General features: G+C 54.8%; 1 protein-coding gene across 9 annotated transcripts; it reads left to right on the top strand.

Annotated features, from left to right (window-relative positions):
- Nucleotides 1–542: 542 nt before the first annotated feature.
- On the top strand, nt 543–18,500 carry SEZ6L2 (seizure related 6 homolog like 2). Of its 9 annotated transcripts, none has more exons than XM_042971536.1 (18): nt 543–621; nt 1,566–1,697; nt 2,573–2,662; nt 3,027–3,166; nt 3,435–3,636; nt 7,965–8,150; nt 8,801–8,969; nt 9,838–10,001; nt 11,974–12,174; nt 12,649–12,787; nt 13,620–13,816; nt 13,957–14,151; nt 16,271–16,462; nt 16,546–16,737; nt 17,226–17,264; nt 17,443–17,560; nt 17,687–17,783; nt 18,261–18,500. In XM_042971536.1, the coding sequence occupies exons 1-18, from the start codon at nt 543–545 to the stop codon at nt 18,288–18,290; spliced, it is 2,562 nt and encodes an 853-aa protein (XP_042827470.1). In that variant the 3' UTR covers nt 18,291–18,500. The 9 variants fall into 9 exon arrangements, with proteins under 9 accessions (XP_042827470.1, XP_042827467.1, XP_042827469.1 ...); XM_042971533.1 differs by having other exon boundaries at nt 2,363–2,662; XM_042971535.1 differs by lacking the exon at nt 1,566–1,697 and having other exon boundaries at nt 2,363–2,662.
- The last annotated feature ends 610 nt before the right edge of the window (nt 18,501–19,110 follow it).

Raw genomic sequence — 19,110 nt, 5'->3', positions numbered from 1 at the left:
CCAGGATCTGACGTGGGTTCGGCACCTTTCTCAGCTTCTCCCTCCCGCAGCTCCTGTGCCCGAGCTTCGGCTCTCCAGGTTCCGCAACCCCCTCCCCTCCCCGCCAAGCCCCGCTAGAGCACAGTAGGGACCCTCCTGATCCTCGACCCCACCCCAGACCCCCTGAAGCTGCCTTGCCTCTCCCCACTCCCCCAGCTTGGGATCCAGCCAGCTGGGGGGACCCAGGCGCCCGAGCGAGAGGGTAACCCAAGCGACCCGGCCCCTTCGGGCTTCTTGGTCCCACCCCCTGCAGCCGGAGCCGCGCCCCCTCTCCCACAGACCCGAGAGCAGAAGACAGAGGAGATTGGGCAAGGAGGGGTGGGATCCAGGCGACCTCCAGCCCAATTCTGCCCCTCCAACCCAAGGGGCAGAGAAATTGTCTTTCTTGCTCCATGCTAGCAGGGAAAAAAATAAATAAGGAAAGGGAAAGATAAAAGGAGACGGAGGAAAGGTGACAGATTATTTAGGAGAGACGCAGAGGAGAGAAATCGGTGTGAGTCGCCATGGGGACTCCCAGGGTCCAGCACCCGCCGCCTCCCCAGCTGCTGTTCTTAATTCTGCTGAGCTGTCCCTGGATTCAGGGTAAGGACATGGGAGCGTGGGGGTAGGCCCGGGGAAGGTCCTCAGCTGGGTCTTCTGCCATCCTTTCTCTGAACATCCTGGGCTTTCTGAGCTTCTGGGGGAGGGGAGGGGTACAGCTGATGGGGAAGGGGCAAGCCAGGGCTTTCTCGCTGGTGCCTGGAGCCCTAACCCCCAATACTGAAGAGGTGGGGGAATGAATGAGGGGAGCTTTTACCAGAGCCGGGGGGGGGGTGTTAAATCCAGGAAGAAGGGCTGGGGAAGTTGGGGGGATGTCTGCGGAGGCGGCATGAAGCATGCAGGGTACCTGGGTGGGACACGGAGGTGGTGGGAGAAACGCCAGGCACTGCACACACAAACGCTCTTGGACGAATGGACAAAGACAGATGAACAGAGGCAGTGCTCAGAGACCAGAGACCAAATATTCAGTCCTCTAATCTGACCCCTCGCCAGACTCCAGGGAAGCTGGCAGAGACTGCAGAGAGGGAGAGAGAGAGAAAGAGAGAGAGAGAGAGAGAGAGAGAGAGAGAGAGAGAGAGAGAGAGAGAGAGAACACCACACTGCAGAGACAGAAACCCAGAAAGAAAGCTGGGCACTGCGGAAGCAAGGGCTGGGAGGTACTGCCAGACCCTCTGCAGAGCTCCAGGGTTGGGGAAGAGCACCAGTGAGGGGAAAATGAAGGTAGCACTGTGGCCACGCTGCTGGCGCTGTCCAGGGTTCACTGAAGGCCCACTCAGCCTGGGGGGTGGGGGGAGAGGGGAAGGTGCAGGAGTGTGTGAGGCAGCTGGGAGCCCCTCCTCCAATCTTGGCTCTCAGCCCAGTCTGGGACCCTCTGAGCTCCTGCAGGCCCTGCTGACTGGGGAGAGGGGAAGAGCTCTGGAAAAGATCTTTCTGGAGAAGGAAAGAGTGTGGGGCAGTGGAAGGGCTCACACAACTTCATCTCCTAGGTCTGCCCCTGAAGGAAGAAGAGGTACTGCCAGAGCCCGGAAGTGAGGCCCCCACAGTAGCCTCCGAGGCTTTGGCCGAGCTGCTCCATGGGGCCCTGCTGAGGAGGGGTCCAGAGATGGGCTACCTGCCGGGTGAGGCCCCCAGAGTGGCACGAGTGGCATACAGAGAGGGAGGGAATAAACTCAGGGAGATGGGAACCCAAGCCAGTGACGTTCAGAGAGTGATGGTTAGAGCGTGTCAAAACTGGGCATAGACAGAGACCCAGGGAAATCGAGACAGAATGATCAAGAGCCAGAGCCAGACAGAAAAACAGACCATCAGAGAGAAACATAGAGGGAAACTCAGAGAACCAGACTCGGAGGAACAGGGGGGAGGGAGACACAGAAAGAGAGAAATGCAGAGAGTAGCAAATTTAGACTCATAAAGTCAGAGAGCCACGGGAATACTAAACAGAGAAGAGTTCCAGAGAGAGCGAAAGAGAGAGGAGAGAGAAAGGGGTACACAGGAAGGGGAGCCAGATCTGAAGGGGGAGGCACGGAGAGGCTCAAGGAGACTGTCAGAATGGAAGGACCTGGGCAGAGAGGTGGTGAGGGATGGGGGGTCAGGCTGTGGACGCCTTGGGAGGAGGCTCAAAGTTCTGGTGGGGAAGGGAGACGTGGGGGGGGGGGGCTGCACCTTGTGGGGGAGGTCTTTGGGGTTCAGTGGGGGAGCCCCCAGTTTCCCTCAGCCCTGCTCCCTACCCATGGCCCCCCCGATTTGCTCCTTCTGTGCCCTGACTTCCGTTGCACTGTCCCAGGATCTGATCCAGACCCCACACTAGCCACCCCTCCAGCCGGCCAGACTCTTGCAGCGCCCTCCCTGCCACGGGCCACTGAGCCAGGGACAGGGCCTCTGACAACAGCCGTAACCTCTAAAGGGGGCAGGGGGGCAGGCCCCACCGCACCAGAGCTGCTGACCCCGCCCCCAGGAACTACGGCCCCGCCCCTTCCTGGCCCCGCCTCCCCAGGCCCACCCCTCGGGCCCGAGGGAGGAGAGGAGGAGACCACGACCACCATCATCACCACGACAACTGTTACCACCACGGTGACCAGCCCAGGTGAGGCGAGGGAAAGGGGATGGGGACAGTGTGCAGGAGTACGAATGTGGGAGAGGAGCGGGTGTGCAGGGGGAGAGGCTGCTGGGAACGTGTGGAAGAAGGGGTCTGGGCTTCCGCTCAATAATAATAAAGGCTGGCATTCATATGCCCTTGCTATGTACCAGCACCTCTCTATGTGTTTTATCTCCATTATGGTTGGGGAAGGGAGTTGTGGGCACGGGGGAGGGCGAGGGGGGAGAGGGAGCACCGGATAAAGGTGGTGAGGGGTGCTGGGGCCAAGACAGGTGAGGACCCCCGGAGTTGCTTGGCTGGGAGGGCAAGAATCCAGTGATTCTCCCAACTCCAGCCACTTGTATCTCTTCAGTTCTGTGTAATAACAACATCTCTGAGGGCGAAGGGCACGTGGAGTCTCCAGATTTGGGGAGCGCAGCCAGCCGCACCGTGGGGCTCCTGGACTGCACATACAGCATCCATGTCTACCCTGGCTACGGCATTGAGATCCAGGTAACTGGACTTTGAAGCCCCCAAGCCCTTTCCTCTAGGCCCAGGGGTGTGCACAGGTTTGGCCTGGGAACCAGAGAACCTGTTTCCTAACTGAAGCGGGCCTGTTTTCCGAGGATCTCAAAGACGCTCCTAGAGTTCTATGATTTGACCGATGTCACAGTGATATTTGGCTGCCACGTGCAAGGGAGGGGAAGGCGAGGGGTGAGGGACTTAGGGGTCACCCGCCCTCACTGACTTGTCCCGGGGGGTCTGGGTCTGGCTTCTTTAGGTGCAGACGCTGAACCTGTCTCGGGAGGAGGAACTCCTGGTGCTGGCTGGTGGGGGGTCCCCAGGCCTGGCCCCCCGACTCCTGGCCAACTCCTCCATGCTGGGAGAAGGACAGGTCCTTAGGAGTCCAACCAACCGACTGCTCCTGCACTTCCAGAGTCCACGGGTCCCAAGGGGCGGTGGCTTCAGGATCCACTATCAGGGTGAGGAGTCTGGGGTGCTGGTGAAAGGGGAGGGGCCACACTGGGCACAAGGGACATCACCAGGAGCCTTTCCTCTTGGCTAGGACCCTGGGGGCAGAGCCCATAGAGGAGATCTACATACACTTATTTCACACACTCACAGACCTGTGTCTGGGTGTGCACACATCCAGGTGGCAGTTCACCCATTCACTCGACAAATGTTTATTGAGCACCCGTTTCATACCGGCCCTGTGTTATCCCTGGAGGGAGAAATGAACAAGCTAGATGTAAATCATCAAGGAACTCAGAATCTAGGTAAAGAGATGGGCAAGTAATCAGGATGATTATAATTCAGTGAGATTCGGACCTATATCCCTACGATGAAGGAAACACAGGCAGAGGGAACAAATTTCAAAGGGACCTAAATTTCTCCTAAGGGATACAGGGACACCTTCTTGGAGGAGGTAACTAAGCTGGGAACTAAAAGATGAGCTGCTAGGGGAAGGTGGGAGGGGGAGAAAGAGGCAAGTGTCCTGACGGATGAAAAAGCATGGCCTCCTTGAGGAGTTGAAGTGATTCAGCATGGAAGACAGAATTGTCTTAGCTGTGTGACCTGGGGGGAGTTACTTAACCTTTCTGTGCCTCACTTCTCACCTGAAAAGTGGGGATCATAATACTTAGTTCATGGCATTATTAGGAAGATCAAATTAACTAATACATGTCAGGTGCTTAAAATAGTGTCTCGTACACAGTGAGAGCTCAGCAATGTCAGTTGTTGCTACAGAAAAACCCAGAAAGTGGTGGGCGGGAAGCAGGCTCTAAGAGACCAGACTGGGAGGTAGGTTGGATTCAGATCATGAGGGGCCTTATCAGCTTCAGTAAGGAGTACAGACAACTTTATCCTGCAAGGGGCACGGATTGAGAGGTTTTAAGCAAGATAGTGACAGCCTCAGATATGTGGCCTAGAAAGATCCTGCTGGGTTTGGGGGGCGTAAGAGGCACAACTGCATTCATGAGCAACCACCCACGGACAGCCTACAAACAGGTGGACATTGGTGCTCACCCGTGTGTACGGGAACCTTCCCACAGTGCAAGGGTATGTTCTAGCATACACGTGTGTATGAAGCAACAGTCCCAGCCCACTGTCCCATTCCGGACCCTGCTGCCATCTCCAAAGTCCCTGTGTTCCTTGGAAAACAGAGAGGGAACTATGTTTGGGCCCAATGTCCCCATTTACATCACCTCATGGCCTTGCCTGCCTCTTGTGTGCTCTGCTGCCCCCCGTTTCCCTTGTGGGCTTTATCCAGCTCACACACCACCCGTACCCCTTCCTCACACCCTTTTGAGTTTCTCCTGAGGCCTCTGCCCAGCCCCAGGGGCTCATGTGTGCAAGGTGGAGAGACCTATTCGCGGAGAACCCAGTGAGGTGGGGGCCATGTAACTGGTGGTCGGATCAGCAGGAAGCAAGGGCATGGCCCAGGGCCCGGGCCCAGGGCAGGACTTCCGATTTTACAAAATGGCTCCCTGCTGGCTCTCTTAAGCAGCCACTTCCCTAGGGCATTGAAAATAGGACTCTTTAGACTAAGTAGAACATTTGGGGAAGCAGGGCTATTGCATAAATTGGCCTTCATTACCTGCCTCGGTCTTCCCTGCTTTGCAGCTTCTCAGGGCACCTTTGGGACCGAGGCCCTGTTTAAGCGCTCCCCAGTCTGCACTAGCCAGGGCCTCTGGTCCAAAGTGGCCTCATTAGCTTCTCTGAAAGGCCAAAGGCTCCATCACTGCTCGCCCCAAGCCCAGCGAGCGTTCCCATTTACAAAACCCCTGTGCCAACTGTGGTTTCCTTTGCATCTCCCAGCACCCCCGAGAGTGACCCCCAGCTCTGAGAGGATGAAAGGTCAGATGGATGCTAAACCACCTGTAAGTTCATTGCAGAGTCAGCAGTCAGTCCCCAGCCCTGACTCTGAGGCATTCATTAATTGAGATGGAGTGGCAAGTGATTAAGCTTTTCTGAGTACTTTCTATGTGTCAGGTGCTTTGCGTGTTTCTTTCCTTTAACCTGAAGGCCAGTTGTCAATGATAGCGGTTATTACTGCCATTTACAGGTGACAGGCCCTAGAGGTGACATCACCTGTTCAAGGTCATACAGCTAATAAGTCTTGGAGCTGGACCCAGAACTCAGGTCTGCCCGGTTCCAAATCCAGTGCTCTTGTGTATTGTTCCAAAAATCCTCTTCGCCGCCGCATCAGTGGACCAGTTAGGCTAGGCTTTTGGGAGACAAAATAAATAAGGCGTGGTTCTGTCTCATCATGGCAATAGACAGCAGTCAATGTGATGATAAGATTATGCAGGTGCATGTGGAGAGGCAAGAAAGAAACGAACTCAATTGGAAAGGGGAGGGGTGAGGAAGACTTCCTGGAAGAGGTGGTTCTTAAGTTACTCCTTGAGAAATGAAAAAGGGCGAGAAGAGGGCCTTGCAGGTGGGGGAAATGGTGTGAAAAGATATGGAAGTCACAAAATTACATTGGGTAGGATATACGGATTGCGGGTGCTAAGACCTGACGCTGGGAGTGTTGCGCTGGACACAGCTATGGAAGGCACTTGAATGTCAACCCAAAGCATTTGGACTTGATTCTGCTAACTGTGGAGAGTCATCAAGAGGCTAATATGTACTTAAACCACTGTATTCTGGAAGGTTTTTGTGTTTATCTTCATAGACTGTGAACTCCCGAAGGGCAAAGCCTGGGGGCCCTTTTTGCCTCTCTGTGCCCAGCGCCCAGCCAAGGAAATGCTTATTGAATTTTGAAGTAGGGAGAGACCAGGTCTCTGACAGAATCACTTAGGGCTGGAGAGTTAGCAAAAACAAAGGCCCAGGCAAACTGGTACCTTCCAAGCACGGTTACCCAGAGCCTACCCCTGCTACAGAGACCCAGCTTTGGTGCACCTCCACCTGGCAGCCCTTCTTGATGGACTGTGACTGGTCTGAAACAGACACACAGAACTGTGTCAGGACCAAATTTAGAGTCCATTGTTTACTACCAAGTCTCTTCCTTTCTTTTTCTTTGTTCCTTCCTTCCTTCTTTCCTCCTTCCTTCTTTTCCTTCCTATTTTCTTTCTTTCTTTCGTTCTTTCTTTCTCTTATTTAATTAATCTCTACACCCAACATGGGGCTCAAACTAATGACCCTGAGATCAAGAGTCGCATGCTCGTCTGACTAAGCCAGCCAGGCATCCCCAAAGTCACTTTCTATTTATTTCTCTCATAGGATTCCACAAGGTTTTCAGGAGGCTTTCAAAAAAGAACACAGCAAAATTAAATAAAATAAGAAGAAAATTGGTGCCAGGAAGTGCGTATTAAAGATGAAAAAATAGACGTGGATGGACAGGCCCTTGTTGCTAGGGACAAGCCTCGATCTGGTTCCGAGCGTCTTAGCAGCCAGCACAAAAAGAGAGATTGGATAGTTCTCACTGCAAGAGAGGAGAAGAGAAACAAAGGAAAGCAAAGCTTTCCCTAGCACTTCAGTTTCACTGGAGGATTCATTTAGGGGGCACTGAGTATGAAGGTCTTTAATGACAAGATGGTCAAAGTTCCTAAAGGAGTTTCATGTGGCTCCTCTGGATGAAAGCTGAGGGAATCCTACTACCACGCACCTCCGTGGAAGAGAGTCTGTATGTGTAGAAGGGAGAAAGCATAGGGGCGCCTGGGTGGCTCACTTGGTTAAGCCTCTGACTTTGGCTCAGGTCATGATCTCACGGTTCGTGGGTTTGAGCCCCGTGTCAGCACAGAGCCTGACGCCTGCTTCAGATTCTGTGTCCCCTTCTCTCTCTGCCCCTCCCCCACTCATGCTCTCTCTGTCTCAAAAATAAATAAAACATTAAAAAAAATGCTTTTAAAGGAGGGAGAAAACATGATGAGGCACTTAGTAGCCAATTTCTACATCTGGAAAACGTATCGCAGTCTTACTCTGGCTACCTCAAAAGTGCTGCATAAACTCACCTTAGCAGCTGAACAGGCTCTGGAAATACTATTTGTTATTATTAGAGCTGGATGGGTTCAGAGTGGTCAACTGATTTGCCTGAGGTCACACACCAAATATGTACCACAGTCAGAATGTCTTTGAATCTCAGATACTTCATCTGTAAAATGGAAGCCAAAGTGGGTAGATTACAAAGATTAGGGGAGATAAGAGATATTGAAGTTATCTCTTCATTAGACCAAGTAGCCATGTGAAAACTCCAGTAAGGAGCCAGTCTGTGCCTCCAGGGGGATGTGGAAAGGGGGAAGGAAGTGCTGGGTGATTGGTGAGAGTGGCCTGGAGAAAAGAGTCCTTCTCCCTGCTCTGCCTTATCCAGCCTATCTCCTGAGCTGTGGCTTCCCTCCCCGGCCGACCCATGGGGATGTGAGCGTGACAGACCTGCACCCTGGGGGTACTGCCACCTTCCACTGTGATTCGGGCTACCAGCTGCAGGGTGAGGAGACCCTTATCTGCCTCAATGGCACCCGGCCAGCCTGGAGTGGTGAACCCCCCAGCTGTATGGGTGAGTCTCCTGCATGCTAAGTGGGGCCTGTCCTGGGAGCCCCACTGGGAGGGTACTATCTTGGGCATCTCCATCTTTGGGGAACATCCATCTTGAAGTGGTTTCTGCCTAGAAGAGTCCCTATCCTGGTGTCTCCATCTGGAGCTCCTTACACTGAATGTCCCTATCCTCTGAGAATCTCCATTCTTGGGGGTCTCTATCTGGGGATGTCCTGCCTAGAGGCTTTCCGTTTGGGGAGTCACCATTCTGGCTGCCTCTTCTCTTAGGGACTCCTCATCCTCAAGGAAACCATTCTTGAGGTCCATATCTAGAGGGTCTCTATCCTGGAGAGTCTTCATCCTGGTGATCCCGTCTGGAAGATTTTCCATTTGAGGGTTTCAATTTGGGGGATCCCCCATAACTCCAGATGCCAGGGTATCCACATCTGGAGAGTGTTCATATTAGCAGGATTTCCATCCTAGGAGGTGTCCATTCTGGGGTTTCCTATTTTAGGGCTGGTTCCCTACCTGAGTGGTGGCCTGGAAATGTCCTGTCCTCTGCCGTGAGCCTGTAGGGCACCCTGAGGCCAGGTCCCAACCAAAGGTGTGGATGTAACAGCTCTGAAGACAGGAGGACAAGTCACCTTAACATATCCCCCCCCCCCCCCACAGCATCCTGTGGTGGCACCATCCACAATGCTACACTGGGCCGCATCGTGTCCCCTGAGCCTGGGGGAGTGGCAGGGCCCAACCTCACCTGCCGTTGGGTCATTGAAGCAGCTGAGGGACGCCGGCTTCACCTGCACTTCGAGAGGGTCTCACTGGATGAGGACAATGACCGGTGAGGATCTGCGCCTTGAGTCAGAGGTCCCCACCTCTGGGAAACAGGGAGGCTGCAGGGGGTGGTCAGACAGGTCTGGGGTGGATCCCAGTTAAAATTTGTGTCAAATACAGATCGGTCCTTCCCCTTCTTAGGCAGTATAGCTGTGTCAACTTAGATGAATCACTGAACTTCTCTGTGCCTCAGTTTCCTCTCCTGTAGAGTGGCAATAATAGGACCTCCTTTTGAAGGTTTCTGCGAGGATACATGTTAAGACACATGAAATACTTAGAAGGGTGCCTGGCCCACAGAGAGCACTGTAAATGTGCTTGGCATCCTCATCATCATTGGTGCCCCCTCTATCTAACTGCTATCGCAGCTCTGCCACGAGTTGCTGTGTGATGTTGGGCAGGTTATTTACTCTTTCTGGGCCTCCGTGTCCTCATCTCTAAAATAAGGAGTAATAAAGAGTACCCACTCAAGGGCTCTTGTGAAAATTAAATGAGAGGGGCGCCTGGGTGGCTCAGTCGGTTGAGCCTCCGACTTCAGCTCAGGTCACGATCTCACGGTCTGTGAGTTCGAGCCCCACGTCGGGCTCTGGGCTGATGGCTCAGAGCCTGGAGCCTGCTTCCGATTCTGTGTCTCCCTCTCTCTCTGCCCCTCCCCCGTTAAGGCTCTGTCTCTCTCTGTCTCAAAAATAAATAAACGTTAAAAAAAAAATTTAAAAAAAAAAAAGAAAATGAGACGAAATGTGTAAAGGCTTAGAATACTTGGCATGTAGTCGACCTTTGAAAACAATAGCTTGAAAATGAGTGAGGAGAGCCTGGCAAGAGGTGGGGCAGCTTCTGAGGGGAAACTGAGCTCCTGACGACCCTTCTGTCCATCTCAGGCTAATGGTGCGCTCAGGGGGCAGTCCCCTCTCCCCAGTCATCTATGACTCAGACATGGATGATGTCCCAGAGCGGGGTCTCATCAGTGATGCCCAGTCCCTGTATGTGGAGCTGCTCTCAGAGACACCTGCCAATCCCCTGCTGCTAAGCCTCCGATTTGAAGGTAACCGCCCTCTTCTCGGGGCCCCAACTCCTGCACTCTCCCCTCTTCCTGATGGCCAGGTACAGTCACAAGCACAAACACTGTCCCTGTTCATCTCTGTGTTTGGATCCCTGGAACCTAACTTGCTTTACCACCCCAAAACTCTAAAAATCCCCTCTGATGGACCCCTTCTAATTCCTGAAGTGGCTTTTTCTCTTTAAGTTTCATATATGGCTGGCTCTAGATACACAGCCAAGAGTCCAATTACCTTAATCTCTCAGTTCTTTGCTCTGTGTTGGCTTCATTGTCAGGCTCTCATATGTGGTGGACCTAGCAGTTCTGACTGATAAACCACCAACTTAGTAAGTCAACCAGAAAGAGAAAGTATAGCACTTTCCCAGCAGAAATGCCAAGAAGGGCTCTCATTTCCCTGGCTTAGGTCATGTGCCTACACCCGAGCCTCATTAAAGCTAGGGTCAGGTGGTGTTAGGATTGGCAGATCCACATCACATAACCATCCAGAGTTGGCCCCAACCGGACCTCATTGACCGGGGGGGCATGTATCCCAAAATGAAAAAAGGAGTGCTGTAAACAGAAGAAGGGGGACCGGATGCTGGACAGGTAGAAACAAGGAGGTCAGCTGACAATGGGAGAAGAGGTGTTTGAACACCTTTACAGGATAGAGAGAATTTTGAGAGTCTCATACTCTACCTACTGGCCAGGCTCTGGGATAGAGAGGATTTTAAAAGTGGGAGATTAGGGGCACCTGGGTGGCTCAGTCGGTTAAGGGTCTGACTTGGTTTCCACTCTGGTCATGATCTCATGGTTCGTGAGTTGGAGCATTGAGTGGGGTTCTGTGCTGACAGTGTGGAACCTGCTTGGGATTCTCTCTCTCCCTTACTCTGCCTCTCCCCCACTCATTCTCTCTCAAAATAAATAAATAAACTTAAAAAAATAAATAAATAAGAGAGGGAGATTAGGGATGAGCATCTCAGGTGAAAGGAACAGTGTGAGCAATAGTAAAGAGTCATAGAAAGGCCTGGTATGTTTGGGAAACAGGAAATTTCAGTGTGACTGGAGCAGAGGATTTGTGCAAACAGTAGCAGGAGAGAGATAAAGAAAATGAAATGCTCAGAGATGGGAGGGGCTGGTCTCTGGTATGAATCAAGGGAGAAATGGAATTGGCACTGGGCCCTGATGGGTGCATAGGATTTGGACATGACACTTAACCTCATCGGGTTAAATAACAGTAAACTACAACAGTGGATCTAAAAAATAATTTGCATTTTGTCTTTGAAAATGTGAAAAGAGTTCCAGGTTTAAGGCCTGCCTCCCTAGTTGTGGGTCATTGCTGTTCCATGAGCTTCAGATTCCTCTTCACGTATAGTTTTGCAGCTAAGATATGATCACGTGGGCCAAAACTAAAATGCTCTCCAAATGTTTATTTTTGCTGACTTAGTCCAAAATCAAAATTGAGTAGCTTCTGCATTCACTGCACTTTTGGATTCTAGCCACAGCATGGATGATCAGGGGTAATCAGAATCTGTTATTTTTGAGGGGAGAACACACTTACATGAGCCAGTTCTCCAAAGGCACCCTTTCCTCTCCCTCCTCTGCAGTTTCTAAAACCAAGTGTCTCTAGCTGGGAATCAAGCCATGTGAGTCTGAGACCTGATTCTGCCACTGCCCTGTGTATGACACTGGGCAAGTGACTTTTTGTCCTTGGACCTCAGTTTCCTCATCTGTAGAATGGGAGCTGGGATTTGACTAGCCTAGCAGTTTTCCTCCAGAGGCCAGGAAGGTAACAGAAATGTGTAAATGAGAAGTGTTAGGGTTTGGAGGAGTCTGGAGAGTGAAAGTTAAGCCCTAAGCATTCCATTGTAAACAGACCACGGAATGGCCAAACGACACTTGAATTCAGCCTAAGTCCCCCCAGTCTGAGACCCCTGAGACCTATCTTAATGCTTAATTTCTGTGACTGACTCCTCTCTAGCCTTTGAAGAAGATCGCTGTTTTGCCCCCTTCTTGGCACATGGCAATGTCACCACCACGGACCCTGAGTACCGCCCAGGGGCACTGGCCACCTTCTCGTGCCTCCCAGGATATGCCCTAGAGCCCCCGGGCCCCCCCAATGCCATCGAATGTGTGGATCCCACAGAGCCCCACTGGAACGACACAGAGCCAGCCTGCAAGGGTGAGCCCTCGACATCGCCAGGAGGTCCTTCAGTCTACAGACTCCCCCTGGGCTGGGAATCTTAGGAAGGCCATTCAGGGAGGAGACTTGCCTCTCCAAACCTAATAAACCCAGGCCTTGGGCAAATCCCTGTCCCTTTCAGAAATAGTTTTCTTAACTAAATAACTGGTGGGTTTGTTACAAAACTTAGGGGTCACAACCCAAATGTCTTGAAGAGCTAGAAATAGAACTAAGTTATGGGTTGGGGGGGGGCGGGTAATGCATAGGCTGGAGCATGGGCAGGGCTAATTGAGAGCAGGGCTGGGGATTGGGTACAACAGGACTGGGTACATCGAGAAACAGGTGTCTTAATAGGTAACAGGAAACCTGTGAGGTGGTCTAGTGCATGCAGTTGGGCGAGGTGAGGTCTGTGGTGAACTGGAGACCGCCCTCCCACCTGGGTTCTGAATCTGACTCCCCCCCCTTCCACCCTAGCCATGTGTGGAGGGGAGCTGTCAGAGGCAGCTGGTGTGGTCCTCTCTCCTGACTGGCCCCAGAGCTATAGCCCCGGCCAGGACTGCGTGTGGGGCCTACATGTCCAAGAGGAGAAGCGCATCTTGCTCCAAGTGGAGATGTACGTTTGGGTGCTGCAGGGGTGCGGCGGGCGTGGGTCGGTGAAGTGTGGTATGACAACAGCCTAGCCTGCATTCTGAGCCTGGCCGGCTTGCACGTCTACACGAGATTTGGTGAATATACGACCTAATGAAAGAGGCAACTAAGGGTTCAGGATGGGGGAGTGCGTTGTCGGGTAGACCTAGGTACAAATTATTAGCCAGGCGATTTTGGACAAGGAAATGGGCTAATGCAGTCTTCTGCGGCCGGGGGGGGGGGGAGGTATAGTGAACAGGGGGCTCTGGCCTGGAGTCTCCCACTCTTTGGCTGTTTCTGAGGCCGCCCCTGGAGTAACTTCCAGGGGCCCAGGCCCAAGCTATTGTATCACCACCAGCACCCAAGGGGGGTGTGGGTGTGGGGAGAATCCAGTGAGCTGATTTGGTGTGAGGTGGTCACGTGACGAACCAGAAGCGGGCCTGCAGATACTCAGGTGGGGCCTGGAGTTGGGCTGGTGGTAAATGAACATGGCCTGTGATTGGTCAGGGCGGGGCTTGTGCGAGACTGTGGCTCACCGCGTGATGGAAGAGGGACCAGTGAGTGCGAGGTCGCAAGGAGTTGGACTGGGAATGGGGAAGCAGGAACTGGGAAGAGCCACAGAACAGGTGGAACCTGGAGTGGTTAGCACAGAGAAGCCCAAAATTGGTCAAAAGGCGGGGCCGGGCCTTGGATGGAAGAATGTGGGCAGGGCTGGAGAGTAGGTAGGGTTACTAATGAACTGAGTTAGGGATTGGGCAGAACCGGATAGGAGGGGCCGATCATAACCCAGCCCCCTTATCTGGTCCCACTCCCCGCAGCCTGAATGTGCGCGAAGGGGACATGCTGACACTGTTCGACGGGGACGGTCCCAGCGCCCGAGTCCTGGCCCAGCTGCGGGGACCCCAACCGCGCCGCCGCCTCCTCTCCTCTGGGCCCGACCTCACGCTGCAGTTCCAGGCACCGCCAGGGCCCCCAAACCCGGGCCTGGGGCAGGGTTTCGTGTTGCACTTCAAAGGTACCGAGGTCTAAGGTCCTGAAATGGGCAGGGGTCCGGTAGGCCAGAGATCGCGGGAGGAGCGCGAGGTCCCCGAGGCTGGAAGGGCTCCCCGAGTCATTCGCAGGGTAGCATCCAAACTCTCTGTCTTTCCCCTGCAGAGGTCCCGAGGAACGACACGTGCCCCGAGCTGCCACCCCCGGAGTGGGGCTGGAGGACGGCCTCCCACGGGGACCTGATCCGGGGCACCGTGCTTACTTACCAGTGCGAGCCTGGCTACGAGCTCCTCGGCTCCGACATTCTCACCTGCCAGTGGGACCTGTCCTGGAGCGCAGCGCCGCCCGCCTGCCAAAAGAGTGAGCTCGGGCCCCGCCCACATCTCTCATGGCCCCGCCCCTCCCCATCTGGGTTTCGCGGCTCAGCTTGGGCGCCGCCAGACCCCTCTGCGTCCCGCTTCGGTCCCTTTGTGTCCCCTCCCCTATCCCGGCCACGTTTCATCCCTTCGTTCTGGATTCTGCCCAGATCTTGCTCAGGCCCCGTCCCCCTTTCCCTTTGGGGTCCATTCCTCCGATCCTCGGTGTCCCAAAACTGTCCCCTCTGGACCCACTCTCATCTCCGGGCGGCATCCCTCAAGTGCACTGTTCTGGGCTCTGACCCCGCGTGCCCTGGGTCCAGCTTCACCTTTTCGCGGCCCCGCCCCACAGCCTACTGGCCCCGCCTCTGCTGAGGCCGAGTTCCACCCCTCCCGGCCTTCCGGGTCAGCTCTCAGCTCCCGCTCGCTCTTTTCGTTCTAGACCCTGCTCCAGTCTCTCAGTCCCTAACCTTTGACCTTACGGGGAGTCACTGTACTAGGGCCGAGGCTGGTCAGAGAATTCGGTTTATTTCAATGCAGGCTTTGAAGCCCCATGCGGGGTTAGGGTTATGCAGAGGGTCTGGGGTCCCTCCCGACCCTGGCGGAGCTCACAGTCCAGAAGGGGGACAGACGCTTAAACATCTCAGAATATTGCACAGTGGTAACTGCGGGATGATTTGGGGCAAAGTGCTTAACATCTCTGAGCCTTGGCTGCCTCATCGGTGAGATAGGAAAAGGGGCTGTGAAGAGCAAATCAAGTTCACACAGCGCGCGTGTCAGCAGCAGTAAGTAGTAGCTGCTATAAATATGAAGAAGGGAAGGGAAGGGGGGTCGTTGTTCCAGGGATGGGACAGGAGATTTCGCAGAGGAGGTGACATTGAAAGGAGCTGGGAGTGTTTATCTCTTAGAATAGCAGAAAGGGGTGGTTGCTGTCATTTTCTTCAAATTTGGGGAAGCCGGCCGCGAGGACGTGGGATGGGAGGTCTTCTACCTGGTCCTTGGGGGCAACGGTGGGCCCGATGAGGTTAAGCTCAGGAAGGCAGATTTGGGCTGCGCACAAGGAAAACGTTCTGGAGGACGCAGCTCCCCATCTCTGGAAGGATTCACAGGATGTCCAGTCTGAAACCCAGACAGGACAGGACAGGGACAGAGACAGGAAGGGACGGAGGCAGGACCCAGAGGGGATAGGGGACAGGGGATAGGGCCTGGCCAAGGGCCTGGCAGCACATTGAGCCTGAAGCTGAGCTGAGACTCAAGTCTCCGAATCTCAGCCCAGTGTTATGGGGCTGTGACCTGGCTGAGTGGCCGTGGACCAGTTATTTGACCGCCTTGAGCCCTAGGAGACACGTTGGCCTTTCGGGACCATCAGGGTGTAGGATACCGTGGATGTAAAACATTTAACAGGGTGCCTTGTGCAGGTCTAAGTACAAGAAATGGCTATGATTGTTACTTCTTGCAAGTAAGTAAGCACCTGCAGGGCGGGCTGTAGGAGCACACTAGGGGCTGGGAAAGACAGTGATGAGCTGAGCAGGAGGGCTCTAAAGAGGACAGCTACTGGGCCACCTGGGTGGCTCAGTCGGTTAAGCGTCCGACTTTGGCTCAGGTCATGATCTCACAGTTTGTGAGTTTGAGCCCCACACTGGGTTCTCTGCTGTCAGCACAGAGCCTGCTTTGGACCCTCTGTTCGTCTCTCTCTCTGCCTGCTCCTCCCCGGCTCATGCTCCCCCTCTCTCCCCCCTTTCCCTGCCCCCCCTGTCTCTCTCCCTCCCTCTCTCTCTCAAAAATAAAATTAAAGAGAGCAGCTGCTGTCCCGCCCAAGATCCACCATGCAGGGCTGGCAGTGCTGGGATGTAGCTGGACTGCTCTGGTACAGGGGCCACCATATTTCAAATTTCACCCTAGGGTGAGGGCCTGGGTTGCCTCCACCACTCTTTTCTGGAAGAAGCCTGAAACCTAAAATGCATGGGGGTTTAGGGTTTTCCAACTTCTGATCTCTTCATTCAGAGGAAATAGGGGGAGAGGGGGGCTTGCCTAGAGGGAAGACGGCCCACGGCTCAGCCCTAAGCTTTCTGGGAGATCCTTTAAGGGCCGAGTTCCCCCTGACCTTGCCCTCCTGCCAACAGTCATGACCTGTGCCGACCCTGGTGAGATCACCAATGGGCACCGTACCACCTCGGACGCTGGCTTCCCTGTCGGCTCCCACGTCCAGTACCGCTGTCTGCCCGGGTACAGCCTGGAGGGGGCGGCCGTACTCACCTGCTACAGCCGGGACACAGGCACACCCAAGTGGAGCGACCGGGTCCCCAAGTGTGCCTGTGAGTCTGGGGACACCCTGGGAAGGGTGGCTGGGTGGCCTGCTCAGCAGCGAGCTGGCCTGTGACTGACATGTGCCCTGCAGTGAAGTATGAGCCGTGCCTGAACCCAGGGGTGCCAGAGAATGGCTATCAGACGTTGTATAAACATCACTACCAGGCGGGCGAGTCTCTGCGCTTCTTCTGCTACGAGGGCTTTGAGCTCATCGGCGAGGTCACCATCACCTGTGTGCCCGGCCACCCCTCCCAGTGGACCAGCCAGCCCCCACTCTGCAAAGGTGCCTGGGCAGACAGGGCCGGAGGGGGCGCAGCAGTGTCTGGGGAGTGACAGGGCTGGGAAAGTCAGGAAGCGAATTTGAGACCAGCGGTTAACCCTGCCGAGCTCCCCCTTCACCTACGGAGGGCTCTGATCCTCACGGGTATTACAGAATTGTCCTGAAGGATGATGGAGCAGAGGGGGCTTTGGCTTGGAAGTCCCGTGCCCTCTGGAGCAGTCTCCACTTCCCTACTTTTGACAAATTCCACAGACCCGATTCATTTAGACTGCCCCAGAAGGCTGAACTTTTAGGGGTCTGGAGAAGGAGGAAGAAGGCCCTGCCCTGACTACTCCTGCCACGCCCCCGCCAAGGGAAGGATAAAGTTTAGGGTGAGCAGAGGGCAGAGAGACCCAGGCTGTCCAGCCCAGCCCCCCTGGGCTCCCGGCCTCTACCCAGCCTCCTCCCCTCCCTGGCTCAGACCCCGTCCCCTCCCCCTCCTCTCCCCGCAGTGGCCTATGAGGAGCTCCTGGACAACCGAAAACTGGAAGGTCAGTGAGGGCACAGGTGGAGAACCAGGCCTGGCCGAGTCGGGGGGGCAAGGCAGAGGCCGGGGGCAGGAGGCCAGGCCCCGGAGGGGTGAGGCCCAGGGTTCGAGGCCCAGGGCAGGAGGCTGGGAGAGCCCAGGGCTGGGCCCAGCCCCAGCTCACTGGCCTCTCCTCTCCCCAGTGACCCAGACCACAGATCCGTCGCGTCAGCTGGAGGGCGGGAACCTGGCTTTGGCTATCCTGCTGCCCCTGGGTTTGGTCATTGTCCTCGGCAGCGGCGTCTACATATACTACACCAAGTAAGTACCCTACTCGGGAAGCTTCGAGCCAGGGCAGACGTCCTGCCTGCCTGGCACAGACGCCTGGGTGAGGGGGGGTTGGGGGCTCACCTCTCGATAAGCCCCTCTATCTCCTCCCTTTCCCAGGCTACAGGGAAAATCCCTCTTCGGCTTCTCGGGCTCCCATTCCTACAGCCCCATCACTGTGGAGTCAGACTTCAGCAATCCACTGTACGAAGCTGGGGTGAGCCCTTCCCCTGCCCCCCGGAGCGCCACACCTCTCAGCTCCCCCAGGACTCCATAACCTTCTCTCAAAGTCTCTGTAATACCTGTCTGGGGAATTTCAACCTCATCTGCCTACCAAGGCCACGCCAATGAACAAAGCAAGTCAGGTGTGAACAATAGAGGGTGGTGAGGACTGTGGCTAAATGGAGACCTTGCACCCCATCGGGTCCGTAGTGGAGACTCGGGCGCAGTTGCCAGATCTTCCAGTTGGTCGAGACAATCCAGAAACTCTGATTTTGTATGTGATTTTAAGATACTATAAGATAAACCGAACATCCCCTGGCTGTTCCCACCCCCTGGGTCCCAAACCTCGCGATCCATGTTATTTTTAAAAAGCCCACGGTCTCTCCCCTTCCTTGTGGGTGCCTCCTCTCACTTTGTTCCCTCCTCCATCCCCCTCCCACTCCAGCAACTGATCCCACCTCTCTGTCTCCAGGATACACGGGAGTATGAAGTTTCCATCTGAACCCCAAGACTAAGGCCGCAGGACCCAGGACGCCCTTCCCCTCTCCCTCCTGGGCAGGGAGGAGTACAGGACCTTGCCTCTGGCTCCCTTTCTCCCTGATGTGTAAATAGTCTCCTGGTCCCACGAGGGGGCTTTGATGGCCCTTGGGGACCCTACAGTAAATAAACCAGCATCCTGCCGCCCAAGCCTCCTCTTCTCAGTTGCCAAACAAGGGGCCTGCCCCTCCCCTCTGGCCCTACTGGCTTTTGGACCCTGGGAGGGGAACTCGGCCCCCCGCAACTCCTGGGACCCCTCCAGCCCAGGGCAACCCCCCCCCCCACCGCCCCCTGCCAAAGGACTGCCTGAGAGCTCTGCATTCCCTTGGCCATGAAGCCTCTTCCCAGACGCTCTGGCCCCAGGCCTAACCCCTGGGCTCTGGAGAGTCACAGGAAGAGAGATGTAGGAGGAAAACAGGGACAAGGCCCCTACCCACTTCATGCCGTCTCCCAGCCCACAATCTCCCCGCCTTTGCTTATGGATTTTTGTTTTTGAGCAATAAACAGAAAACCACCATTTGTAACTGGGCTGGTGGGGCGTGGGAAGGTGGGTCACAGAGTGCTGGACACAGTGACGGTGGCCCATCTGGAGAGAGGCCTGGGGAAAGGGGAACAATTTGGAAAAAAGATGGCATTCCAAGACTGGGCACAGGGCAATGTCAAGGGGGGCTGGCTAGGGGTCAAAAAGCGTGGCTTTCGTCTCACCCTCTGTGGAAGCTGAGCCCCCTCTGGGCCTCAGCTGTCTCTCCTCCAGGGCTTGGTGCTTCTAGGCTCGTATAGAAGCA

This window comes from Panthera tigris, chromosome E3 (assembly GCF_018350195.1).
Source record: "Panthera tigris isolate Pti1 chromosome E3, P.tigris_Pti1_mat1.1, whole genome shotgun sequence".
Taxonomy (NCBI): Eukaryota; Metazoa; Chordata; class Mammalia; order Carnivora; family Felidae; genus Panthera; species Panthera tigris.
Note: the sequence above shows the minus strand (reverse complement) of the source record. Positions and strands in the feature narration are given on the sequence as shown.

Coding starts and splice junctions, on each gene's coding strand:
- SEZ6L2 (XM_042971533.1), top strand. CDS start 543: ATGGGGACTCCCAGGGTCCAGCACCCGCCGCCTCCCCAGCTGCTGTTC. Junction 3,167..3,434: donor GCTACGGCATTGAGATCCAG/GTAACTGGACTT, acceptor TGGCTTCTTTAG/GTGCAGACGCTGAACCTGTC. Junction 12,175..12,648: donor CACAGAGCCAGCCTGCAAGG/GTGAGCCCTCGA, acceptor CTTCCACCCTAG/CCATGTGTGGAGGGGAGCTG.